We start from the raw sequence: 27,481 nt of genomic DNA on the forward strand, positions 1-27,481 counted from the left end.
CTCCACTGAGTAACAAAACAGGCTGGATGACTACACCCAGAGTGCTGATGAATGGAGATAAATGCAGTCGATGCGGTGTTCCTCAGGGCTCAGGACTGGGGCCAGTTGTGATTCATATCTTTATCAATGACCTGGGCAAGGAGAACAGATGGACCCTCAGTAAATTTGCAGATGACACCAAGTTTTACAAGTGTTCGTAGAGAAGGCAAAGCCCATGGCTATAGGAGGATTGGCAGCATTATAAAATGCTAGCATCTGAGCAGTGGCTACTGGACTTTATCATCCCAAATATCCCCAAACTTTGAACACTGCTACCCACCCACCCCGCCACGTACTTCTAGGATCGAAGCAGACTTCATTAGTGAGATTTGTACGCACAGGCAAAACAAACAGAGAAACTAACTCCCTTCCCCCAAGAAAACTCTCAGCTACCTAATATTCTAAAATAATCAAGGACCAGAAAGAGGAAAAGAGGTATTCCAAAACTGACGGGGAATGGCATTTTAGAGTGCCTCCTCTTCCACAACACACCTTACTTGACAAGTTACTGAGTGTGGAGAATCTGCCTGGTCCCAAGAACAAGCACAAGAAGAGCAAAGCACTTTTTAGTGATTTCTCAGTCTGTCAGAAAAGCTCAAAGCAATGTGAGCCTTGCAGGTGTGGGCACTCACTGTGCAGAAGAGGGAAAGATAACTGCTGAGGGAGGGTATCACCCCACCAAATCGTGCTCCCCCGAAAAGCAGAAAGCACATGGAGGCACATGGAGGCCAAACGCAGCTTGCTGCATGGAGGACACCCAGAGCCCCGAAGGTGGGCTCCGTAGCTCTGTTCCTGCATGGAGGGGAAAGCTGCTCGTAGGAGCGTGACAGTGAGAGCAAGCACCATGTCCAAAGGGGCCCCGAGCCGACAGAGCCGGCTTCGCAGAGCACGCTACGCGCTCCCGCCGGCGGCGCGGGCGGGCCGGGCGGCTGTGCTCGGGGGGACGGGCTGGGGGCGGTGTTTGCAGCGCCGTGCCCCGGGGCGCCCCGCGGCGGGGCGGGACGCGGCGGAGGGGTCAGCGCGGCGCGGCGCGAAGCTGCGGGCGGCCATGGGGAAGCTGCTGGCGGTGGCTCTCGCCGGGATAGCGGCGGCCTTGGCGGTGGAGCGGCTGCTGGCCTTTCGGTGAGCCGGAGCCGGAGCGGCGGGGGCGAGCTGCGGGGCCCGGGTGAAGCGGTCGATCACGGGGGTGCGGGCAGCCGGGACCGGACCCCGAGCGGTTTGGGCTGCGGGGTGTCGGAGCTGCGGGCCCCGGTGCCAGCGGCGCGGGATACCCGCACGGGTGCACCCCTTCTCGGCACTTCGGCGCCGTATCTGGGAATTAACTTCAACGAGTTGCTGCTCTTGCACAAACGTGGTTATGGCCAAAGGGGAAGGGTTCATCGTCAGCATCATTGCCATCACTGCTGGGATGAAGGGAAACGGCGCTCTCCAGAGAAAACTAGGCACTTGCTCAGCAGTGCTCTTCTCGTCCTCTGTCAGGCATAAACTAACTTCAGGAGCGTTTGTCCAGTGGAAATGCCTATTGTGGTAACAGGCATGTGAAATCCTCCCCAGGAAGATGCTGGTGAGAGGGTGCCCTGGGGCAGGGGGGCTGATACCTCTGGTTTTGCAGAGGTCTGTGCCAAACCTTGTATCCGCAAGTTGACCTCATCTCCTGCCGACTGGCGAAACAGTATGTGGAAATCAGATTGACAGAAACCTATTTTCTCTCAGAGATGACCTCTGGATAACAATAGCCCCTGTGTACATGAGGTTTCCTCTGGAGGAGCATGGAATTCTGTGATTGTGAGTTGGGACCTCACTCGCTGTGAGCTAAAATACCCAGCCATATCATGCTCCGTATCGTACACCTCATATGATGAGGTGTGAATGTGAACATTGTTAGAGCAGCTTCTCTCCTGAAAGCTACTAAATACATCGCTGGTTGTTTCAGGCCAGAAAAGTGATGATGAGTTATTGTGTTGCAAGGCAGCTATGCCATTATAATTTTGCTTATGTCCACAAGGACTCCAAATGCCTGACTTCAAAGCAGTGACATCCAGTTAATTGGTTTTTGGGTAGATAGTAGTTACAGCTAATTACAGAGGTAGGGCTATACTCCTTGGACCCAGGTACCTGGCATGGATGTGTCCACATCTTGCATGAAATCCACCTCAAGTATTAGTGATAACCACGGTGGTAACGGGACCCTCCTGCTCTGGAGTTCCACAGGCTGGAAAACACACCCCAAGCTGTAGTGGTGTGAGCCATTTCAAAGCTCTGTGAAGAGCAGGGACCCCACGTCCCCTCCAAATCAAATGAAAAAATGCAATATTGGGAATCTGGTAAAGCAGGTAGAAAGAGGATCCCCATGCCTCAGTAGCTCTTTGAGTTTTTACTGTGTTGTGTTTTCAGCAAACTGCAGCATCGCAGCAGTCTTCAGGCGGTTGCAGAGTTTGGAAACACACAACTTCAGATCACACAGTACTCTATGATCATTTAGCACAGTCTTGGGAGGAGAAACTGTGGGTAGTGTTAACTCCTGCCAGGCCTCTCTGTTACCCATCCCCCAGAAGGCAGGAAGCCAGCAAAGCCTCCTTGCTGTTCCTTCTGAGATTGGTATGTTGGGTCTGTGTAGTATGACATGAATCCCTGAAATGAAAAAAAAGCTCGAAGAGTTGATACAGATCTCTTACAAACTTAGTTCTTCCTATATTGGGTCAGTTTATGCATCTATTATACTGTTGATAGCTATCAGATGTACTGGAGTAGGGTGCGTGCAGCAGAAAACAAGTGAAGTTCTGTGTGTTACAAACTGAAACTGCACTGATTCCTCCTTGGGCATTTTATATTTCTAATTCTTTGAAGAAAGGTCCGAGCTAATTTATAAATCTTGAATGTGAATTACACTGTGTTTCTGTTTTTCAATGTGCACATGGTGTTATTGTTCATATCTGTGTGTGTATATTTACGCACACAATGTTACCGTTTCATAACACTGTGTACCGATACAGCTCAGCTTGCATGCTAGGTTCAAAACTGCAACGTGCTTCCAGAAGGATGCTGGCGGTTTGAAAAGAGTTGGGAGCAAAAACAAAAGTAGGAGGTGATTTTCATTCCTGTCAGGGGAGAAACCCCTCAGAGATTCCAGGACTGGTTAGGCTAGAGGAGAGGAAAGCTGAAAGATAACGAGGTCTTTGAATATGCAACAGGTTGCAGCTGAAGGAAAGGGAATGGCTGTGGTCTGTGCCCCATGAAGCAGGACAGCGAGTGGAGGACTGAAACTGGAAAGAGGAGCTGAGTGGGAAAAGGTGCCGTGCACTGGGGTGGCACCAAGTAGCAAAATTCCTGCTTTTTTTTGAGTTGCATGCCCCACAGTTTGCAGGTTCGCTGTGTTTTTAGCATGGCCAGTTAGTTATCTAGGCCATCTGGCTTAGGAGCTGAGGCTGGCTGAGCTAGATAAACTGTCACATTTTGGAAAAGCCTCTCTATATGCTCCAGGCTTGTGACCAGCGTCCTTTTGAATAACTCTCATTCCAGCCCATAAAGTGTTTTGCTGGGAATGCTGTTGGGATATCATCATCCCTTGTTGGCTGCTGGCTGAGTTCCTGCTGTGCTTTTGGCTCTGCGTGGCTTGCAGTCTGCCCAGGAAAAGCTGGAGCAAATAGGAAAGGGAAAAGCCCTAAGCAGGCAGCGGTGCAAACTCAGGGCATGATCACCCCAAGCCACCCTTGAGGCCCAGTAGATTTGACTGTGCCAGAGGGGGGTGAGGGGGGCAGCTGAGATCCCCTCTGTGCTGCCTGTGGGCTAGGAGCCAGTGTACTTCTCTGTCGGGGCTCCTGAGCTGTGGGAGAGGGCTTGGGAGAGTTTAACTTGGCTCCTCTCCCTTGCTGTCCTCTGCCCTTTTTACCCTTTTTCTTCCTTTTTTTGTGGCCTTATGTTAAGAACCTGTGTCCGTGGTACAGCACTGAAGCAATTTACAATTCATAATTAAGTGATTAAAAACCATTCAGGGCTGACATACCATACAGTGCTCAGCTGTATCACATATTTTTCATACCACAGACTGGTACTGCTGTTTAGTTTATGTTTATGCCTAAAACTATAATATAAACATGGCTATGTTTTGCTATGGGATCTTTGCATTCAGAATTTCCTGTGGTTGGAGTAAGTACAGCCTCAACACGTGTGTATGATAGGCATGTGAAGGAATAGCTGTGTTAGTTTAAATGCTTTCTTTTGGGGGAAAAAAAAAGGAAGAAATATTCTAGTATGCTAGCTTGACATTTTTGCATGGAAACACGTTTTCTTATGGCACTGCAGACCAGCATGGTCAAACACCGCAATCCTGGTGGTGAGGTGCCTTTCATGTAGAATTGTATATGATTTGGAATGAAGGAGGTGGAGAAATAGAAACTCATGTGTAGTTACCTGTCTGTATCTGCTTGTCTAGTAAAGGATGAGCCAGCGGTCAGATTTTGTGGGCATTTAGCACTGCTGAAGGTTGATGCTCTGGGTGGGTACCAGGAGAGAAAAGAATGGGACAGGGTTAATTGCTGAAAGTGGTACTATCAACCAAGTCCTACCTGTGGTTGCTGCCTTGCAGCAATGCTATCGTTGCATTTGAATGTGGACTAAGAAATGAAGAAAGCACAACTGCTGGTGGCCTGGCCACCAAAAACAGCTGGTGGGTTGGGGTAGAAGGTCGCCCTCTCGTCACCTGAAATGCTGGTTCTAACTGTGGGGTGCTGCTATATTTAGGTGGCTGAAACCTGAAGAAAGAGTGGCTATGTTATTTTATCATTTGAACCACAGTGGGTCTTGAAAGACTGTTTGTGAAGCTCACGAACAAAGTCAAGTTCCTGAAGTTACTCAGTGTAGGAGAACCACTTAATCCCTGCACATGTGATTTGGAGCAATTGCTGTTGTCAGTTCTGGGTTTTGCTTATTCAGTGTTTTACTGGCTGTTTTGTCGCTGTGATATGGCAGACATTAAAACTAGGTTAAAGCAACGCTAGGAATGTTACCTGTTCTAAAACTGGCTGTGTGCTGTTAACCCCGCTCTTTCCTCTTGCAGGAACAGGCTCAATGCTTCACGGGAAATAGCCCCAGTAACCCTCCCGAACTGCCGGCTCATTAAAGGGATTGGTACGTGCTGAAAATAACCGAGTGCATTGCTTTTGTCCAGCCTTATTTTGCAACTGCTTCTGAAAGCCAGCTTCCAAGCCTGATCCTCAAAAGAAAGCGCTAATTTGGCTTTCATTTGTTACTTGGACTTTGAGGTAGGGAGAAACTGCAGGAAGAAAACTGTATTGAAAACCTAGCTAGTTCGGTATAGCACTTCTTGCCCTTGGTATTTGCATTTCTGCTCCATGTCTTTGCAAATGAGTACCTTGCACACACCTGTCCTTTGCTAAGGCACTCAGGAAATTATTTGGCTTTAGGTGAGGGTGTGCTAGCTCTTCAGGCGGGCGCCTACAGGTGGCTGTCAGCTAGTGACAGATTGAAGCCAGGACATGCTGCAAGGGTGGAAGCTTTCGGAAGTGGACTCAGGCATGTGCCAAAGGAGAGGCTGGTAAATGCCGACCAGGATCCCCTGCCTTAGCGCCTCATTTTGCAGAGATTTAGGAGCGGACTGGTGCCACCCCATGCAAACAGCAGGCAGGAGCTCGGTGCAGTTGTGCAATGCAACTGCGTGGTTTCCAAGAGCAAGGGGTCATATTTGACTTCTTAGTATGGTTTGCGAAGAGGTTTAACACAGTGGCTGAAATGTTGACTTTGTACTGTGGGTCATGTGTTCAGCACACAGCAATGTTTCTAGTTTGGATTTTCTTTTCCTTTAGGATAACCAGAGTATCAAATGGATAGTTTCACAATTGATAACTTACTTGTGTCTCCCTTTCCTCCAAATTTTAATTTTTGAGCTTAACACAGGTTTAATAGCTGGGGGTTTTCTCTTCCTTAATATTTTCTCAAATGTCTTGAACTCTGTTGAATTTTGCCTGGATTTTGCATGTGTCGTGGGGTGAGATTTGCCTTTGAGTTTGCTGAGTACTGTGTTGATTTCATAAATCTTGCTTCTTCTTTATGTCAGGTATCAAACATCTTTGCAAAGTCAAATTACTGCCGTGAATGAGCATGAGTAGAGTTCCTTTGCCTGAGGTTGTGCAATGAAGAAACCGCATTTGAAAAAACTTTCCAGGTCTTCTGGATTGAGCTATAATTTACTCGTACGAGAGACTGAACAATGATGGTGATTAATATAAAAATAATTTCTGAGTAATTTGCTTAAGCATCTCACTATTGCAGTCTTTACAAGACTTTTTGCAACATGATTGCCCTGTTGAGGAAAGAAGGAAAGCTGGGAATCGCTAATACAGTTGTGTTTAATTTCCAGACTGTATCTCATTTTTGGTGGTTGACATTTACATGGAGATGAGGTGAATTCTGAGAACCCGGCTGTGCTCAGAGGTGGCAGTGGATCAGTTTACAGAGCTTCATTTCTGCTTCCCGCTGGGCTCTCGTAGCAGTGTGCCTTCATATGGAGCTCTGCACCTTGCCTTGCCTTTGCTCTGTTGTTTGCTGCTCCTCAGAAAAGTTAAAATGCCAAAAAATAATTCAGTGGAAAGACAAATAACAAAGGATTTGTGGAAACTTAAGAGTTGCATGTTCATGCAAATGTCTTCCAAAACTCATTTACTGTGGGTAAAGGGGTTATATTACCCAGGGAGCCCAAGAAGCCCTAAAGTCTGGATCCTGCCTAGGTAGCACTATTCAGATGAGGGGTTTTGCTGTACTCAGCTATGTAAGGTTGCTCCTGTGGGTGACTTCGTGTAAAGATATCTTTCTACATGGATATCTTGGCCTCCTGGGCCTTTTTCTTGAATAAAGAAATCTGTTTTTATGTTTAAAACAATCCTTCTGAACTGTTAAGCGGGACATAGGTAATGAGCTCGATCAGCTCTGAACAAAATAATCTTGGAGTATCCATTTTGTATATAAAAGAACAGGAATCTGGTGCAGCCGAGTACAATTATGTTAAAAGCAATGCATCCATAGTAAAGCAAGCAAACTCAGAGTAGGTAGGAAAATTCTCTAGTGTACCCTTTTCCATCCTTTCTGTATCACTATTTATTAAGACACTGATCTCTTCTGCTTTTTGAATATTGTGCAGTGTAAGCACAGATGCAAACACTGAACAAACCAATAAAAAAGTGCAGCTTGTCCTAACCCTCATTTCACAAATAGGTAGGAAAGTCTGTATTTGTAGAATGAACAGTATCTTCTGATTTTACTGGTGTCTAACCATGTTACTGGTTTATGATAAAATAACCATACTAACTCCGAAAGTTGAAGAAGCTGCTCTAAAAACTGCTGGAAATACTTGCATCTTAGGGCAATTCATGGGATATAGGTGAAAGTCATTTACTTTTGGACATGAAATCTAGGTTGGTTTATTGTTAGATGCACCTGTGGAATACATCATACTAAGATAAAATACAGAAGAGGAGAAAAGCCCCAGACATTTCTGTGGTAGGCAGTAATTTTTCTTGGTATCTTTATTTTTTAAAACATCTCAGATAATCCCATGGATTGTATCTCAGTGGTACAATTTTGCAGTACAGTGTAGATAAGGGATACCTCATAAATCAGGTCTTAGTTCTCCTGTCCCATATAGTGCCTAAAACAGCAGCTGAGAGCCCTCCTAAAATGGGGCCCCCAGGGAGAGCCCGGGAGCTTCCCTGTGTCCGACTGTGTGTCTCCCTCCCCTCCTTGCTGCCTCAGCAGTGCCAGCTCACTAGGATGGAGCTGAATCAGCATTTCACTGCTCTTCCAACAGTGCTTGCTCTCTTTCCCGCATACAAGGACATGGCTGAGAAGTGGCCAAAATGTACTTTACTGGGCGGTTTCTTTCAGAGTAGTTGGGTGCAGGGCTCTGGTTATCCCTCTTTCACCAGAAACTTGTGGGTTTTAAGCATCTGCTCCCAATTAGCCTGCTCATCCTTCTGCTTGGAGCCTCACTAATTCAATAGCCATAAATGATTATATCTCTTTTATATCTCTGTTTATTCAGTCACCAGAGTGCTCTGCTAGTAAATGCTGTCTGTCCAGCTTATGTCACTGTGGCAGTTGAGCATCTCAGCATTTATTGATATTGTTATCTTTGCAGCAGTCCTGAGAAGTGGGGAATTGCTGCTGATCCCGTATTATAAATGAGCCCAGACTTGGAGAGACCAAGAGCTGGGGCAAAGAAAAGGAGCTCTTTGCTGAAGCCAGGGTGTGAGCTAAGCTGAAAAAAAACCAACCCAAATTCAAAATTTTAGTTGGAAAATGCAGGTTCTGAGTGTCTCTTGGCACGTCAGTGCATGTGTCTGCCTCCTGCCTGAGCCCAGGCACAATTCAGGACACAAACCCAGGTCAGCTCCCACTCAAAATGCATCTTCAGACCTTTGCTCTTCCAAAGGCAGAGATGCTCTGCTTTTTAGTGTAGTGGGGTGGAGTAGGGGTTTGCTGAGGCTGAGGGGGAGTTAGCCCTGTCCCCTCTCCGTACAGCAAAAGTCATGACACCATGTGTCACCAGAGCTGAGCTGGGGAAGGACTTGCCTGGGTGGGCGAATTTGGGGATCTGGTTCCTCTGCACAAGGGCTGTTTGGTGTCCCCAGGATGAATTACAGCCTAGCAGAATTAGCCTGGGATAAGTAAGGGCTTCATAAGAGCTAATAGTAAACCAGCTCGAATTTGAAGGCACTTCCTTGGGAGGAGGTGCCGAGGTGCTCTATGACCAAGCAGGAGAGGATGTGAAGAGATGGGACAGGCTGGGTGGAAAACCTTTGTGCTGGCAGCTCTGTTAAAGAAAACAGGCAGAACAGTTTTACTTCCTCCTTTAAGCAAATGCTCTGGTTGGATTTAATCCAGCCGTTGTCTGGAAGGTGGCTTGTGGGGAATGCTGTTTGTGTTGGTGATTTGGAGAAGAAAGGGTAGGCTTCTCAGGAGAGTGGCAAAAATGTGGGATGGCAAATGTACTTCAGCACCAGACTAAAAGCTCTGTGTAGTATGTGTATGGTTGGTCAAGGCCTAAAGTTGTTCTAGTGTTCTTACTAAAGAATTTTATATTTCATAGTCTATATTTTATAGTTCATAGTTCATAGTTTATATTTTATATTTTGTTTTATTTTATAAATTTAATTTAATTTTTAAAATTTAGTTTACTTTTATTTTCTGTATTTTATATTCCTAGCAGGGAAAACTATTACAGGAACTACAGGAACTGACAATATTGGAAATTACTACCCGCAATTAAAAGTGTGGTCTAATTGTTAAAGCCCTTAGCTGTTAAAGATATAGTAGGTTCCGAGTCACTTGAGAGCTTTAACTAAATATTTGGCAATCCATCTTAGTGAAATTTCTCAGCTGAGCTGGAAGAATTAGTGTGTGCAATTCCCAGAGCTGCCTTATGCAAGCATGTAGGCTGAGTGATGGGTATGGTCCTGCCCTGGAAATCTCATCCTCTGCACTGCTTGCTGCAGAACACTATTGTCAGAAGGCGGTGATTCATCCCACACTGCCACAGGGCACGCGGAGCTGGCTGAGAGACTGGGCACCGTGGGGGCACCCTTAAACCCCAGAAAGAGGTGAACCCCAGTACTGTTTCCTAATCTGTGTGCTGCTGCCTTCTGCTGCCAGTTCTTATGCAATGTGATCTTTTCTGCTGAGCTTCATCACGATGTTCATGAGAGCTGGAATTGTACTATAAAGGTGTTTTTTTCAATGGGAAATACTTAATGTTGTCTGAAAAATCCTGCTTATCCCTGTCTTGCAGAAAGTGGTTCTGAAGACATTGACATACTTCCCAATGGACTGGCTTTCATCAGCTCTGTAAGTGCCCATGCCCCCTCCCCACGCAGGGATTTGCCTGCTTCCTTATCTACAGAAGCTGTAGGTGGAAACTGCAGATAGACTCTTTCTTCTACAAGACTGTCTGGCTCCGTAGGAACAGCCCAAATCTGCCTGACCTTAGGTGGCATTTCGTGACTCAGCTTAGCTTGGCCTCTGCTTGAGCAAGTCCACTTCTTGACACAAGTGGTGGTGATGGCTCTGACACATGTAGCCTATTGTGCTGGCTTAATTGTCCATGTAACCTTGAATTCCTTCCACGTTGCTTCCTTGAAGTCTCCCTTGTTAGGGTGTGTTAACTCGCTACCTTTAAAAAAAATTGGATTATGTGTATTGATTTGGTTGTTCCCAATGTTTTCTTTTTAGCCTCTGGGAAGTAGATTTTCAAGCTTTTCTTTGCAATCAGGATGGCTAGCGGTTACTTTCTAAAACAGAAGCTGATGTTTTGAGCTACATGTTCCAGGGATAACCCAGGGAATTATAATGTTCCAAATTCTTGTGAGCTGTCACGCTGCTACTGTTCCTCCATGGCTTTACCACGCTGGACACAGTTGGTGGTGCCGTACTTCCAGTTTGTCCCTGCTGTCTGTTTGGCACACAGGAGCACCCAATCAGGTGCTTGGTGGTGCATTGGGCATGGCACACTGTGCTCCCCACACAGCCTGCTCGCTCTGGGCTGCAGTTCAGGGCTCGCCAAAGGGAGCAGAGCCAGTCCCTCTATCTCCATCACGGCATGGTGTGCTGAAGCAGAGGGACATCCTGGTGCGTGCTTGCATGCCCAAACAAGGCTCCAGCGTTTTCAGCCCTGTGATGCTTCCCGTTACCTTTGATCCAGGAATTATATTGATTTTACAGGGCTTGAAATACCCAGGAATAAAGAGCTTTGCACCAGACAAGCCAGGTGAAATATTTTTGATGGATTTGAATGAAGACAATCCCAGAGCAGTGGAACTGAGAATCAGCCGAGGGTTTGATCTGGCATCCTTTAACCCTCATGGAATCAGCACCTACGTAGACAAAGGTAAAGAGATCTTTAGCTTGAGGTGGTGGCAAATCTCAGCCTAAAGAGCACAAGCAGAAATCCCTTTGCAGCCTTGCATTGCACCCCAATATCCTGTGCTTGCTGGGAGAGAAGAAGGTTTTGGGGTTTTTATCTTTGTTGGGCTCTTTTCTAGATGTTGGCTACTAAAGCAAACACCTTCGAACGTAATCTAAGGCTGTCTGAGACAGAAGGATGTCCTGTATACTAAAAGGAAAGAAAATGTGGGTTAAGTTTGAGGACTTGAAAGCAGCGCAAACCAGTTTACATCTGTCTTACCCTGGGGGCAAGGGTTTTGTGGAGACATGTACTTCACTGATGAGTAGTGACGAGAATGAAGACTTCTGTGGCTAAACAGTAAATTATCAATTCTCTGTACATGACCAAAATCCCTGGTACTCTGTTGCTAAGCCACGTTCTCCTCTCCAAGACATGTTTTCCTATGGCAGGCTCTGACTGCCAGTAAGATATCTCCTTCATGCTCTCCTTCCTCTCTTTTCCCCTGCCCTGTTCTTCACTGGGTATTTTAGCAGAGCAACTAGAAGTCTGCAGACTTTAAGAGATTAAAGAGAACCATTGCTGCAGCTTTACCTGTGTCCCTGTACAGTCACCCTTTCAGGGAAGGTGTTGGAGAAATCAGTGGTGGCTTATCTAGAAGGGTGGGGCAGAAGAACTACAGCCTTACACAGGGTATGGGAGCAGGATGCTCCTTCAGCATTCTCAAGAGATGAGGTAAATAAACCAAAGAGCCCAAAGGGTCTGTGCTACAAGCCCTCCTTCCCAGCTGACTGCTGCTATTCATGCAACCACTCACTGTAGTGCGTCAGATTAGAAAACCTAGTGGCTTGGGCACAAGGAGGAAGCCATGATTTCTTTCTTCCTTGGTAGAAATAGCAAACATAGTTTACACAGCAGTTCCCGCTAGAGTGAGCCCAGAGGAAGAGTATCTGGACATCTGGACCCAGTTGCAGAGGCATCCTGCATTACTTTGGTACTTGTCCTTCCTTTGAAGAGCCCTGAGACAAGTGCACCAAACCCCACATGTGCTGTGTATGAGAGTCTGCTTCAGGGCTGTGTGTGCCCAGCCGTACAAACTGTTGCAGAGAATTCAGCTGTTTCCATTTCTTTCTTTAAGATGACACCGTGTACCTCTTTGTTGTGAACCATCCCCATCAGAAGAGCACAATAGAGTTGTTTAAATATGTGGAAGATGACAATTCTCTTGTGCACCTGAAAACCATTCGACATGACCTTCTGACAAGGTACTGGAGCCAAATACTATCTTCGCCCAGAAGAACAAGGCTGCTTTGGTAAAACCCAAAGCAGGATGATTTTGGTCTTAGGGTATTATTAATATGAGGTGCTTTCTCTTTAACCAGCTTTCCTGTTTCTCTCATTGATTACTTCTTATCTGTGTAATCAAAAAATGTGTTTCTCCAATCTCTTCTGTAAATGAGATTTTTACTAGTTGTATCACTAAATCAGCCTTAAGTGCCACTGTGATTGATGCAGTGAATTAGCTTGGCATCCATTTCTCCTTCTGTCATGTAACCCAGTCTCAGGTCATTGCAGATGTGACTCTTCAGATATTCTATTATACTGAATTTGCCACACTGTGAAAACAAACATACTTTTATCTTCCTGTTTTGTGGCACACAAAATTTTCTTGGTCTGTACTACTGCAAAATGATTGTAAAATAAACAGAGCCCAGTAGGTGAAGGTGTCACAACTCCTACCTGTTCTCTGGTTCCCAGTTGAATGTAATCAAAAGAGAGAAGAATTTCCATGGATTTATGGACAGGTAGCCAAATTTCTAGCTGACGCCCTATAGTCCTGTTCAGGTCTTAGCCCTGCAGAGTCCTGGGTCATATAAAAGAAAACAGAAGTAAAAAAGATGTAAATATATATATGTCTGTATAAAGCGTCTGTAATTACAGCTCCTTTATGTTTATAGGATGACCATGTCTTCCATGGTTGGATTCTGGGCAATCCTAAAACACTCCTTCATACCACTCACTTCATTCTTTTATTGATTTTTCTCCCTCCCTTCTTATTTCTTTTAGCGTGAATGATGTGGTAGCTGTGGGACCAGACAGCTTCTATGCTACCAATGACCACTATTTCTCCGACTTCGTCTTGATGTTCTTGGAGATGTTCTTGGGTTTAACTTGGTCAAATGTTGTTTACTACAGTCCTAAAGAAGTGAAAGAAGTAGCAGCTGGGTTTTATTCAGCCAATGGAATTAACATTTCACCTGACAGAAAGTAAGTGTCTCCTTACCTTAGGTTTTGCTTGATCACACAAAAGAATCCTTAAATCCTAGTTTGTACACACAGTACCTCTGTGGTCAAGTGTATGAAGTGGCTCATGTAAGGCAAGGGGCTGCCTGTACAATGTAAGTGATACGGAGGGTTTGTAGGACAGAAGTCATGTGTCTCAGGCTTCAACTAACGGCAGTGTTTGCTGCTTTGCGAGGTGGTTTATATGCAGTAAGGTCAAAGGTTGCTGCATTTGAACCAGCCAGTACAGCAGTTTGTGTATATTGCTTGCAAGGATTAACAAAGCAGGGTTTGTGCCAAGTGGGGAACTCCGCAGCGTTGAAGTCTGCATGACTGAGAAGTACCCAGTGCTGAGGTGCAGATAGGTGATTGGAATTAAAACCCCAGCATATTTGTGGATCTCACAATCCAAGGTCTGCTTCAGAGTTGTAATGGAAGAACTGGCACAGTCTGAAGCTACAGTAGTGTCTCAGCAGGTTGGCTTCAGTTCAGTGCCCTGTGGCCTGCTTGCAATATCTGTTGCTGCAGGGGAGCTGAAAGCTGGCATTCCTCATGGGAAGAGCTGGGCTTGCACAGGAGGATCTGGCTGGTTTTGGTGTCTCCTTACTCATACACATTGCTAAGAGGTGCTTTCTTTTGAAGGTTCATCTACATTGCAGATATATTTGATCATAATGTCCATGTTATGGAAAAACATGCAAATTGGAGTTTAACCTATGTGAAGGTAAGGTGCTGCTGTTCCATTAATAAAAAGGCACAGTAAATTTTGGACAGATTAGTCCCCATGAGTGCTTTCAACCTGATACGTGTGCAGTTCCAGTCTGGGTGGCTCCTGCTGTGGGTTTGCAGAGGTGCTGTGTGCCCCGTTAAACAGCTTCAGGTCTTCCTGAAGTCACACCAGCAACCAGAGAGGGATCTTCGGATGTGCTTATAGATCTGCAGAGGGAGTCTGGCTAAGTCAGTGTGGGTCAAAACACAAAGCTCTGACTGAAGTAATCAACACAAGTGTAGGTGTGAATGAGGTGATGGGGGAGCAGCAAGCAGGTTTCTCATGGCACAGAAAGGGGGATGAAGCACCCAGGGGGAAAAGAAATGTAGCACTTGGTGGGGGGGGGAAATATTTCTTAAAAACTCAGTCTAAGCTATGTCAGATGAGAGTCTTGGACGAGTCTATTGGTCACGTTGTAGTTTGCTTCCAGGACCTCTGATAGCTTTAACTCCCCTTTTCTTGTTTTGCCTCTGTGCTCGATAGAAGCTGCAGCTGGACACTCTGGTCGATAATTTGTCTGTTGACCCATCCACTGGAGACATCTGGACAGGATGTCATCCCAATGGGATGAAGCTCCTCTACTACGATCCTGAAAATCTGCCTGCTTCTGAGGTGCCTTTTGTGAAACGTCGCTGGTCTCTTGGCTATGTCTGTGCCAGAAAGTTGCTCTGTTCAAACCACCCTGGTATAACTTAACTCTGCATTACGCAGAGAAGTGCCTGCCCAGCCTTTGTGAAAGCAAAGACCAAGCTGTCCTCCAGCTTACAGCTTCTGCTCTCAAATGGAAAGCCGGAACAACGTTTATCCACTAACAAACACCTATTCAGATCCTCAGGAGACAGCTGAATAATTTCCACACAGTAGCTGAGTCATTCTGGACTCCTCGGGCTGCTTTATGTGCGGCTTTGGCTGTGCAATCACACTTAGATGAACAGTAATTACCGAGCCAGCACCTCTTTCCAAACAAAAAGTAGTTGACTGAGTACAAAGCGTGACCAGAAATACTCACACTGGAATGATTTATCTGTGCAAGTGTGGCTCATCAGTAGGTGACACTGTAATTCTTTCCTTCTGAAATCAGTGAGGTACTGGTATCAGAGTGCTCTTACAGGTGGCTGGTTGGTACCTGTTTGATTTCAGCCTTGGCTGAGGCTTCCCATAAGACACATTTCAAAACTATCATGTTCCATAGCAGTAGATTTATGGTACCAGGCAGTTGTTTACTCTCTGGAAAAAGCATGAAAATAAGAAGGTATTAAGTAACTCTTAGGCTGGAAAAACGGCACATTCCTAGTGTCTTGCTTACGTACCGAGGTGGAGTCTCTGTTGCGCAATCACTTAAAATAATAATCAGTGTTCAGGGACCATACTTCACTGGAGCAGAACTGTATCCCTGTAACAGGGATCTCGTGGCTGCAGTTAGCAGCAGCTGATCAACGTAACCCGTGTCTTTAAGTTAACATACCAATGTGCCCTCCATCCATGGAGAATTCTCACCTGCGGCTGTCTCAGCAGCTGTATCCCCCTCCTCCGGCAGGTCCTGCGCATCCAGAACATCCTCTCAGAAGAGCCTGTGGTGACACGCGTCTATGCCGACAATGGCTCCGTGCTGCAGGGAAGCTCCGTGGCATCCGTCTACGAGGGAAAACTGCTCATCGGCACAGTCTTCCACAGAGCTCTCTACTGTGAGCTATAGCTTGCTGCGGTAAGATCTGCTGAAGCGGGAAGGATTTAGTTCCTTGGGAACTCACTTAGTCTCTGCTAGACTTGCTAACAAGAAGTCTGTTCCAATAAAGGTAACTAGAGTCATGGAAATGTATCTTAGTCTTCCTCTCCAAAATAAGAGTTCTATGCAATAGTCAAGGAAATTGAAGGTGAGGAATTAGCTTATTTGTGCAATGGGAAGGACCCCATGCCGGTAACAAAGGGTAACCTAGAAATTCAAGTTCAGAGTACAGATGGCTAGACTGTCAGACACTGAATTATCTGTTGCTACTGGAGTTGTGGATTTTGTTTGTTTGTTGTTTTTTTTTCCCCCAGAGAAAACTTGATTTTGTAAATGAGAATTGCTGACTACCAGTGTGGTATGCTTTCTTGTCACCAACCGCTGGCCTGGCACTGTGCTGAGGGTTCTTCTTCCAGATCCTCCTGTCAGCTTTCCCTAATGCTTCTGAAATAATTGAAAGGAGAATAAATGTTACTTCAGTCTCATTTCTTCCCTCTTCCCCCTTCAAGGTATTTTCCACCATCACTTCAGTTCCATAAATCTGTCTTAATCCGACTGCGAAAGAAAAGGGTGCCACTTGGGAGTGGTTTCTTACTGAGTCGCCCAAAGGGAGTTTAAAAAAGCCCTTTTTTTCTTAAAGAGTGGGGAACAACTCCCAGGCACCTTCAGTGAAAAGTGCATTCGCAGTTACTGGTGTCTGTCACAGCACAGGGAGCATTTCTGGGTGCTTTGCCACAGCGACAACCCCCGAGTGTTGGTTACACATGTTGTGTTTAACCTCCCTTCCGCATAGAGCCGATTCCCACTGTGCTTCTGTGCATCAGGTACCCACTGCATGTTTATCCAGCAGCAGTTACTGATAGTGTTGTGCACTGCTAGAAGACCTCGCCAGGATTCCATCAGCTGGTGATTGTAGAATGGTGTTAGTTAGCAATCACTTGCAATAGACTGAATTGTGTAGTTTTGAAGTTGGAAATAGGTTTTGTGCTGTCCAGTATGCGCAGCAAGACTCCAGTCTGGCCAAAGCCCTTGTTTGAGCCACCACTTGGTTTCCTTGCATTAGTATAGACACCCTTACCCACAGAGTAGCTCCTTCTGCTCTTGTTCATCCTCTGAGTTCGCAGCTCTGGTTTTGTGAGACGCCATAGAATCATAGAATGGTCCTTAAGATCGTCAAGTTCTAACCCCCCTGCCATGGGCTGGGACACCTCACACTAAACCATCTCATCTCAGCCTGGCCTTGAACAGCACCAGGGATGGAGCATTCACAACGTCCCTGGGCAGCCCATTCGAGTGCCTCACCACCCTTACAGTAAAGAATTTCTTCCTTATATCCAATCTAAACTTCCCCCATTTAAGTTTGAACCCATTACACCTTGTCTTATCACTACAGTCCCTAATGAAGAGTCCCTTCCCAGTGTTCTCATAGGCCCTCTTCAGATACTGGAAGGCTGCTATGATGCTGACATCTAGCTAAAGTCTTGGTGTCATTGGTGGTGGCCCCCCTGCTGGGGTTGCTGCTGTGCTGCCTGCGCTGGCACCTCTTAGAGGCTTGGCTGCCTCTCTGAATGATGTCACTGGACAGACCTTCCCTGGGAGCCACCATTCCCTCTGCATCCTTCCTCTCTGCTGTCCTTTCACCCCTGCGTGGAGAAAAAAGGCAGGCTGCTTGTGAAGTGTGAGCTCAGGCGGAGAAAGAGCCAGTTCCTGGGTGCTGATTGATGTTCTAGCTTTGCAGTTCCCTCCTGCAGTGTGCTTCACCATCAGCCACAGCACCTTCTAATCTGAAGAGTACATGGGAAGTCCAGTATTTGGAAAACCCAGGAGTGCTTCTGCCTGCAAGATAAATAACCTGTAAATAACCTGTTCTGTAGCAGCTTGAACACGGAGACAGGAGCCAGAGTATGTGCAAACCATCGCCTGTGTTTGGGTCTTCTGGCTGCGAGGAGGCATGACTGCAGGCTAAGGTTTGGGTGAGCAGTAGCCCTGAACAGTGTGTGCTGGCACCTTTTGGCTCCTGCGCCGTGCCTTTCGAATACAAGCCTAATGCCTTTCATCCACTGGTATAAGGAGTTCCTGCTCATTCTGCTAGGCAAAGGGACAGCTCTCACCAGAGCAAGGAGTCAGTGCCAGAGCTCGTGGCTGGGGCTGCATTTCTGTGTGAGAGGGACAGTGCCATCCCCCTTCCTCTGCACAGCTGCAGTGAGCTGTGGGTCTTGCCACATCACCTCCCGTCCCTGGAGAGTATCTGCTCCAGCCAGAGCCCCTGCGTGCTGCTGGCTCACAGGCACAGACACTGGTGTAAGGCACGTCCCTTGTTCTGAGAGGTTCAAGAACTGGGCCAGCGGCGCGTCAGCTTGATCACTGCGTCCTTCCTGATGGCGGCAGCTTCCCACTGCTGCCGTGCCAGGCAGCTCTCACTGTGCACAAGAGTGGTGCTGGTATTTGTGATGTTCTGACTACAAATAGCACATGCTGCAGGGGTCTAGTGCTGGCTAGAGGGGCAGACTTGAGCATTAGGGTTAACCATGCAGCCAAGTGAGCCAAGTGACCTTGTATCTTGGGCAAGGCCCTGCACTGGCAGGTCTGTATACAAACTGTGTTTGTAGCTCCCTTCCAAAATGCCCACAGTCATCGTGGGGACCTGAGCGCTGCCCAGGGTTCACTGTGTGCCTATGAAGACTCTGGTGACAGGGACTCATCTGTTCAGATTGTGGTTTCAAGTCTTTTGCTAACCATGACATGCAGACAGCCCTTCCACAGAGCTGAGCTGGCCCTGAATGAGGGCGCCTTTTGTCTCGTGGCTTTGCTGGACCTGCTTTTGGCATCAGCTGAGTGCACCAAACACTTGAGAACAGAATTTACCGTAGCTCTGGCTTTGCTGCTCCTTCCTTAGCAACTTCTCTCCCTGCAGGACATTTTCAGCTTCCCTGAGAAGTGATGCGCTTTCCTACAGGAATTTGTAATCCGTGTTCAGCCTCGAGGAGCAGATCTTATTCCTAGAGCCCAAGCAGAAAAGCTGCCCTGAAGGAAGCTCTCACAATAAGGAGAGAATGGGCTATTAACTTGTTTGTGATTAGCCATCTTATACTAGCCTTTTAGAATAACCATTAGGCTGTTGCCACTGTTTGTTCTCAAATCAAGTGCCACCTGCTAAAGAACTGGAGTTTTGCAGCAGTGGCAGTAACAGCTGAAATACCAGCCGGTTGCTCTGCCGGTCCTGGGTTTACTCTATGGTTGTGGAATCATAACAACCAGCATTTCCCTCAGCAGTGGTAGAAGTAACCCATCAAAACATTAATTTCACATTTTCCAGTAGCTTCAAACATCTTCAGGAGAGCAAATCTACACGTTGTTGGATCTTTCAACCTTCTACTTTTTTGTTGGGTTTTGGCCTTTCAGAAAATCATGTTTTCACTTGTCACTGGATTTTGATTTTTCCCCTCTTTTTTAAACCGTTCCTGTAGTGGAGGTTTTCCCAGCAGTCTGCCTGCAGACAGAAACATATGCAAGCGATTGGCCTTTTCTTTTCCTAAAGCATTTGAGAAGAGAGAGATCATAGGTAGGACTTAGTACCTGCTGCCACTGTGATTTTTACTAATAGCAAAATTTTTAATAGTATTTTTAAAATTATTTTGATAATTTTAATAGTAATAACTGTTGCTAATGGTAAAATTTTGAATTTTAACCTGAGGCAAGTAGCTTGGAAGCCTGTTGTCAACCTTTAAGGGTGTCCCAGCCTCGCAGTGCAGAACTGGGAGTTGAAGCTGAGCCAGCATGCATGAAAATGGTACTGGGCAGGACACAGACAGCAAGCATGCATTCTGCAGCAAAATCAGTGCTGGGCAGAGCTTCTACCCCTGAGCATGAAATCACCACTTGATGAAACTCACCATCAATCAGTCTCAGTGTGGAAACAGCAATGGAGGAAGATGCGCCTCAAGCCTGGCCTCACAATGACAAGGTGACCTGCACAGGGCAAATGTGGGTTTGCAGCCTGGAGGAAAGCATAACCCATCATCTTTTACGAACTGTAGAGCCTGGAGCAGTTCTGGCCATTTCAGACACCAAACTGCAGGAATCTGAGACCACTTTGCACAAACAACGGGGACATATGTATAGACAGCTCCAGGCTTAGGAAGCTGCTGAGCAGACACATTTTACAAGCCAGTCATGAACTTAACAGCCCTTAACATACCTATTTTAATTAAGATAATAATTAAGGTGGTACCCATATTAGCAGAATGTAAGCTTTATGGCTCCGCTGCTGGGAAGCACAGACTGGGTTAGAGAGATTAAGTGCAGACGAGTATTTGGCCTAGATTCTGCCAGATGCAAATCCACTGAAATGACTACACAAATTGGACAATCTGTGCCCTCTGCTTTCTCCAAGTTAATGCTTTAATAAAATAAAATAAGCAAAGACATATTAAACATGCTTAGCAGAAGAACTGCTGTTCTTTGAACGTATAAAATGGCCATTATACCTAACCTACATTTAAGTGTAAAACTGTAAAATGTTTCTATATACCATAACTAATCCAGGTCTTTTGAACAGACAAACATGGACCAGCATCTGTGTGAAGGCAGCCTGTTTTTACTGCACACTACTTTTTATCTGCAGATGAAGAGAGAAGGCCATTCCCTTTCCCTACTGTATTGTCTTTTTTACTACTTTTTACGTAATTACAGATTGTAAATGAGACCCACTTGGAGGCCTGTGAATGGTGCCAATTTAGCCAAGAGCTGGGATTAAACTAATCTTCAGCACTGAGCAGAAGGAAGGAAAGAACGAGCAGGGCAAGGTCCATATCCCCCTTCACCCCCCCTTATAACCCATGCAGCAACAGCTGTCCAGTTGTGCTCACCAGTGTTATTTCTCCTGGTATGCCCAGGGGCAGGAAAGTGAGGACTCAATACAAATTCTAATAAAGATTCTGGATTTCTCATTTTATTGCATTCGTTGTCTAACAACAACACTCATTGGCAAGAAATTTATTTACACTAACAAATTAACTTGAAACCACAAGGCTTTGTTGTTTGTATTTAAACCGTAAGAAAACAAAGGGCCACCACGATGGTTTGCTTTGATGTGTCCCAATAACTAAATATTAACCAAGGTTATTTTGGGGAAAACGCAACAATCTAGAGAAGTTCATATCAACCAAGCACAAGAGAACAAGCTCAGACATGGCACTACTGTGTCTTCCATGCAGATGATCAGACACCAAGATGTACAAAGAAAAAGTTCAGGATAACATGCACCTCTATACACCTGGCCTCTTTAAAAAGACAAATGAAAAAGGAAAATATCTGAAGCGCAACCACTTCTTCAACCATGTAAAAAGAAACAATATAAGAAGCCATTTTTTACAGTGAGCACAGTGCATGTGAGTCTTTTAGCTGCCTGGTTTCCTAGCAGTATGTCTAACTCTTCAGACCAGTGAGTTACCATTGCAACGTGACTGGAAAATAGGAAAGCAGTTGTTCAGATGGAAAGTGTGTATGGAAGAGTATAGTCAGAAGAGATTCACCATGCACTCCCCACTTCCAAATGGGCTGGTGGCTCCTTACGTCTGGTACTCTGGGATCCCTTTTCCTTCAGGTGCTTCTGCACCGGTACCTGAACCCGCTCCACTGGTGTCAGTGGGAAAGGTCCCACTGAAAACCTGGCAGGAGGCTGAGGGTCCTGGGTTATGTGGGTTGGACCCAACCTCAGGAGCTGTGAGCCCTCCTCACCCCGCTCTGTAAGAAGCAACCTAACTCAGCAGACCCTATGGCTTGTTCTTAACACAGTCCAAACTTCCCAAAGAAACAGGCAGCTCAAGGCACCACCGCCAAGCCTTGCAGCAAGAGGTGCATTTTTTAAACCATCACTTCATGCCGACAGCAAAAGTACCAGTTAGTACTGCTGTAAGTAACAGAAAACTCGTTTTATAATGAGGGACTGACTGGAGGGCTCAGTGTCATGCTGAAGATGTCACAGCTTTGAAAAATCAGTTTTACAGGTGGAAAAAGTGCTGCAAGATCCATACAGGAGGTTAACAAGAGGGACTGTGTGATGTGCATATGACCCACACTCCATTGTGGTGAATGTGTAAGTCACCTCAGGTGTCACTCACAATCCTGTTCAAAAACGAGCTGCCGAAAGAGCTCCAAGAGAAATCAAAAGTTAGGGCTTCAATTATAAAAAAGGGTTTCCTCCTAGAATACTGGCACTCCAATGAATCAGTCCTGCCAACCTCCCACCCCCCAAAACCAGCCCAAAGCCAACACACAGGACTTGCAGAGGACCATCCTGTGCGTGCTCTTGGCAAACCTTTAAAATCCTCTCATATGCAAAATACATAAAACCCCACAAGTGAGCAAAACTGCCAGCACAGAGAGGGGTGAGAAAAATCATGAGCCTGAGGGGGAGTGCTTTGCTTCTCCAAGCTTGCAGATGGTCCCAGGGCCCACCTTGTTCTGCACGGACCTACGTCCCCCATGACACACAGCTGCCCATGTGTTAACTGCTACTACTGCAGTGGGAATCTGTGTGAATATCCATGTATATGCCTTTGTGTGGACACACACAAAATCATACATAGTTATTTAAAGAGGGAATGAAGCCACAAATCACTTAAAGATCTCTAGAAGGCCTGAGTTCATTATTTTCAATTACTAATTTAATAAAACTAAGCCAACACCATCTAACTGCGGTATGCACTCTGCCCATTTCGACTGTTAAAGACTGACAACTTAATTAAATACATGCTGCTTTTCCAAACGTCTGTTTTTTCAGTGTTTTGGACCGTGACATAGCTTTCCTGAAGTTTTCAAGTGACGGACAGCACAGAATGAGGGAAGTGCTAGTAAAAGCTTCCAGCCCCTCTATCATTTATTTAACTTGATGATATTGCGGGGGACAAGGCCACACCTAAAGAGAGCAAGATCAGGTTTTACTTTTGCCTTGACGGTGTTTTATCTCTGTAAACACACGGCTAAGAAACCAACACAAGAGTTAATCCTTGCAAAACTTCCCCTAAATTTCAGCACTGACCAACAGTACAGAGTGCAATGCAAATGCTGTAAAGAACTACAGCTGTAGGTGTGCAACCCTTTCCTTTTGATTTTCACTGTTGGTACCTGGAGTACTGGGTACTTGTTGGTTGTACCCAACTAAATTATAACTCTTGTCCTTCCTACTGCAGAACTGGATTCTGCGCTGTTAACAACAGTGGCATTTCTTTCTCTGATTTAAAAGTGGGACACCATTCATTCTCAGAAATCACACATTTTTTATCTCTTACTTGCTAGCATGTGAGCCAGGAGGTGACAGTGGAGCAGCTCAGGAGAAGAGGATTTGATGGAAGCAATGAAGTATGAGAAACCCAATGCTCAGTGTTGAGCACCTCTGAATGTCAATGAGAGTCGAGGACTGGCAAGCTTCAGAGGAAAGCTGCTCAGTAATTCTAGTGACAGCTTGATTCTTGTGGTATTCCTGCAGCAGACCACAGTCATAGCACAGCAGATGCCTTTGCAACAGTGGGCAATACTCTGTGCACTGCAATAAACAGGTTCAGCTCCTTCCTCACACCCTGGTTCTGATCTGCTTGGGCTGACTGAAACCGAACTGAGAGTTTTAACACGGGAAGTCACATAGGTGCAGCACCCCAATGTATGGGAAAATACGAGCTGGAAGTGAGTAATGTCAGTATGTCTAGCTGACTTGGACAGAGCAAGCAGCCACCACTCTTGCCATGATTTCAGTATAAACACTAGGATTTTTACGTCTAAAGTAACCGGCAGTGTTGTATCTTCTATTTACTATTTTTCAGAGTTCCATTTTTGCTAACTCTTCTTTCTTCACCCTTTCAGAAGCTCGATATATTCACAACCTGGCAACACCGCAGCAATGGGCAGGAGTAGAGCTTACAGAACTGGCCTGCCATTGTAACCAGGGTGGTGTTAATTTCCTGTGCACAGCTGGGTGTAAAAGGTGACACAGACACATGCAGAAACACCACAGTGCCTGCACAGCAGCTTAAAGGTGGCCAGGCAAGCCAGCATACTCAAAATCGCTTTAGCTCCACAAATAAATACACAAAAGTAGGCAACAGTTACATCTGCAGGTGAGCCAAAAGAGAAAGTCCTTCCAGTCATTTAGTACAGAATATTTGTTTCTTCTTATTACATCAAAACCCCACATTAGTCTGACTTAACAATGGTTTACCAAAAGAATGACGAGGCATCCATATATTTTGTTTCATATATGTCATTACACAATACAAAGGGGAAAAATGCAACACAACTTTAAAGGTCCTATAGAACAGTAACAAAAGTTTCAAACTGAGCTTTGCATCTGTTATGCAGCGACATTTCTGCACGTTCCAACGAGTTACCATACTTAATAAAAGAAACCACATAAATCTCTTTTATCACAGAAAGAAGAGCAAAACTCCTGACACTGCTTGGCTTGCTCAGTTTATGTGTTGGTCTAAACGCATTTTATGGTTTTATATTAAATTTAAGCCACTAGGTTTGTGGGTTTTTTTTTTAGGTTAGGTTTTTGTTGTTTGTTTGGTTGTTTTATTTTTGTCTGAGAATAGCCAAATAACATTACCACAGAGCAATTAAAACCCCCTGGATACATAAAGGACTTAAGTCAAATTACTTCTTCTGTAGAGCAAGAACATGATTTACAAAGAGATTAACAAGGTCCTGTTCTAAGCAGCAAGAATGAAAACTGAATGTATAATGCCAAGTAGTCTGCTCAGGTTTCTAAGAAAACAAAGAACATAAAACAGGGTCACCACCTTAGATACTATATACAAGCACTTAAACATTACGACAGTGTAAACATAATTTAAAAAGAAAATCACCATTGAATGCTTTTATCAACATTGTACTTAAAATATTAGATTTCCAGTTTCTTCCAGATAACTTCTCTTACTCAAATATGAATTGATAACCTCCTAAAATAACAGAATGCTAGTTTTAGCAGGCTATTAAACAGTTGTACAACTTGTCTCCTATAGAGTGCAAAGAGATTCATTGCAATGTGGAATTCTTGTTAGAAAGTATACTTTTTTGCTGGTGGTCTATCTCATCTCAAGAAATATATCATAAGCCTTAGAAATATCAGGAAGTTATCTTTTCTGGCAATTTAATTTTTAGCTCTGAATAAAATATACATCAGAAACTTGCAGAAATTTGATTTGGAAGGAAAAATAAAGCTAATGTTAAGTAGATCTGTTGTGTATTAATTTTGAATGAACTAGGCTCTCTCGGTTTACAGACCATTTTACACATCAAAGAAATTATTAGGCTCAAAAGAAACTTAACTATAAACATTGCACCCCAGCTGTTTCAAATCTGATCTTCAGAGAACTTTACAGACACAAATCTGAACGCCTTAAAGTACAGAGCAGAAGGGAAGCCAAGCCAAACTAAACCAAACATTTTCTTCAAACGAATTCAGTATTTGCATTTTTCAGGCCGGAAGACAAAATTTTAAGTCCAAGATTCTAACTTTGCATCAATATCTTCAACAACTTAAGGGTTGGCATGACTAGGTGAAGACTGCAACATCCAGGATGCATGAAAGGGAGGTGAATGTATTCCCAACTGTAAATGCTGTGACATAGTCAGCTTCCACTATAAGCAGTAACATAATACCTCTAGCTTTCATTGTGGATATTTGCCTGTTGTCTGTCTATTCTTCTGAAGAAATATTGCGTATTTTAATACTGCTCTTAAGAGACAGTAACTCCATGCAGTGTGAGTTATACACTGCTTCTGTCATAGCCAAAACTACAGCAGGCTTTGCCGCTGTCCTCATATACCAGGAAAACAGGAAATGCTGAAAGATGTAATATGACCACTGCTAAGCCATCAAAACATTCTACAGCCTATGCCCATAAATTCAGGTTTTGGTGGGAAAATTCTTTAAACACATCAATCAAAACAGTAATATATGGCAGGCTTTGGATTTAGTAACCATCACCTCCATGGCAGCGTTGATCTTAAGAGCAATGTACTACATTTAATTTTAACCAGAATCCCTCGTCTTCCTCTTCTTAAAGTGCACTTCTGTAAAAACTGAGTATCTTCAGCAGACTTGTTTGATAATAATTTCCAACAACAGCTTCATAACAGCACAGCACAAAGCTTATTCTCCCAATGCTTGTTGGAGAATGAATCTGAACATGTGGTGTTTTTTCTGGAAAAAGACAAACCTGAAACAAAATAAGCCCAGTTTCCCATTCAAAACACATGAAAAAGAAAGCAGAGTGTGCTATAAGAAAGTTGCCTACACACTGGGAGCACAATGAAATTTATACAGATATATGAGCTGTGCTCTAGTTAGAAATTCATCCTTGCTCAGATACCTAAAGGATAAATGTTATCCTCAGATTTCTGTGTAAACCCACATAATCATTTAAGGCTTTGCCTCCTTCCTGGATTAACTATAGTACAGTTAACAGAAAGAGTTTCACCTCCTGTCTTTTACCCAGGGGGAATATTGACTCTCCTGTCTTTATCTCCAGTGTATAAGAAGTTACTGAACAGTTGCGTTTCCAGAGCAGTGTCACTTCAAGGTACTGACACAAGACGGAACTTACTCCAGTAGACAGAACTGAGTATCCAACCGCTGTAAAGAAGCTGAACTTCCAGTTAGAAAGTTAAATCAACTCTTATCAGACAGAGCACAACTCCTTTTACCCAGCTGAAGCAACGTTCACCAATCGTTTTGACTGGCCATCCTATTCAGAAGAGGTGAAGCAGTGGACCATGCTCCTCGGCATCATGCTGGTTACTGAAGTGACCAAACACATAGAGCTCAATAGAGTAGTTTGGAAGGGAACACCGCCACACAAATATGAAATCTGTTAGCTGTGAACAACAACAAAACAAACCGAGGGGCTGGGGTCGTTTCACATGGCAACAGCAACGAGCGTGAACTGGATATGCAGGAAAATAAAACTACACAATATAAATTTCCCAAGTCATTCTATGTATAGCCCCATTTCTCTGTACACACTGTTGGGTAATGAATACAAGAATGCTGAAGGGGCACCAGCGTGGATGTGAGTTTCTCTTCCCTTGAAGTGCCTCCACTTTCCTAACACAGCAGCACTTCTGCTTATCACTGCTCATTAGTGCCCTCTGTTGCATCTGATGAAGCCTTGTCTGTTTTCTTCGATTTCCTCTGCAGTTGCTCTTGTTCCTTCTTTCGAAGCTTCTCCCTTTGCTTTTCCATTTTCTCTTGAGCTTTGCGAGCTTTTTCCAAGGATGTTTTAATTTCCTTCAGCTTTTTCTTAATGATTGCTCTATCCTGGGAAGATGTCATACCAAGAGCCTGAGGTCGGGAAAATCAACAAAGAAAAATAATTTAATATGGATTAATCTATCACATTTTTTCCCATATTCTAAGAATAACCTTTCTTAGGTAGAAGACTGTAACAACTAAGCAAATTTGAGACAGACTCAGATACATTACTGATGTGTAAGACACTTCCATACTGCTTTCTACCCATGTCTTTCACTTCTAGAATATCGAAGAATCCTATCTCATTGCCACCACAAATTTTATTGATCAAATGAGGCAAATAAGGGTTAAACTATCTGCCTGAGGTCATCTAAGCCTACACAGAACAAGACTTCCTGATTCTCACTGCTCTGCCTTAGTCAAAATTTCACTTGCTCTCTTCTAAAACCCCCTAGTTAGTGAAATGCCAGCAAAACAATTCTGAAAGGAAACACTGAACCT

At 44.8% G+C, this 27,481-nt stretch overlaps 2 protein-coding genes across 8 annotated transcripts in view; one reads left to right on the forward strand and one right to left on the reverse strand.

Moving 5' to 3' along the window:
* Positions 1–1,026: 1,026 nt before the first annotated feature.
* Positions 1,027–24,957, forward strand: LOC134156708 (serum paraoxonase/arylesterase 2). 4 transcript variants are annotated; one of them, XR_009962029.1, is made up of 11 exons: positions 1,027–1,161; positions 5,096–5,166; positions 9,839–9,894; positions 10,768–10,933; positions 12,087–12,213; positions 13,016–13,216; positions 13,874–13,955; positions 14,484–14,612; positions 15,538–15,705; positions 18,641–19,288; positions 19,421–20,164. XR_009962029.1 is itself a non-coding variant. In XM_062604990.1 (10 exons), the coding sequence occupies exons 1-9, from the start codon at positions 1,088–1,090 to the stop codon at positions 15,694–15,696; spliced, it is 1,065 nt and encodes a 354-aa protein (XP_062460974.1). In that variant the 5' UTR covers positions 1,027–1,087; the 3' UTR covers positions 15,697–15,705; positions 23,587–24,957. The 4 variants fall into 4 exon arrangements, 3 of the variants coding, with proteins under 3 accessions (XP_062460974.1, XP_062460973.1, XP_062460972.1); XM_062604990.1 differs by lacking the exons at positions 18,641–19,288; positions 19,421–20,164 and adding an exon at positions 23,587–24,957; XM_062604989.1 differs by lacking the exon at positions 18,641–19,288.
* The window catches only part of PPP1R9A (protein phosphatase 1 regulatory subunit 9A), a 139,860-nt gene continuing 133,034 nt past the window's right edge, over positions 20,656–27,481 (reverse strand). For all 4 annotated transcript variants that reach the window (XM_062604986.1, XM_062604985.1, XM_062604984.1 and 1 more), the window contains one exon: positions 20,656–27,070. In XM_062604986.1, coding sequence (XP_062460970.1) covers positions 26,858–27,070 — 213 coding nt within the window. In that variant the 3' untranslated portion in view covers positions 20,656–26,857. The remainder of the gene's footprint in view (positions 27,071–27,481) is intronic.

Source organism: Pezoporus occidentalis, unplaced genomic scaffold (assembly GCF_034315485.1).
Source record: "Pezoporus occidentalis ecotype Australia unplaced genomic scaffold, CSIRO_AGI_Poc_V1 ctg9, whole genome shotgun sequence".
Taxonomy (NCBI): Eukaryota; Metazoa; Chordata; class Aves; order Psittaciformes; family Psittacidae; genus Pezoporus; species Pezoporus occidentalis.

Excerpts from the sequence above, each read along its gene's own strand:
- LOC134156708 (XM_062604990.1), top strand. The coding sequence starts at position 1,088 with ATGGGGAAGCTGCTGGCGGTGGCTCTCGCCGGGATAGCGGCGGCCTTG. Across the intron at positions 5,167-9,838 it reads CCGGCTCATTAAAGGGATTG|AAAGTGGTTCTGAAGACATT; the intron begins GTACGTGCTGAA and ends CCTGTCTTGCAG. Across the intron at positions 10,934-12,086 it reads CAGCACCTACGTAGACAAAG|ATGACACCGTGTACCTCTTT; the intron begins GTAAAGAGATCT and ends TCTTTCTTTAAG.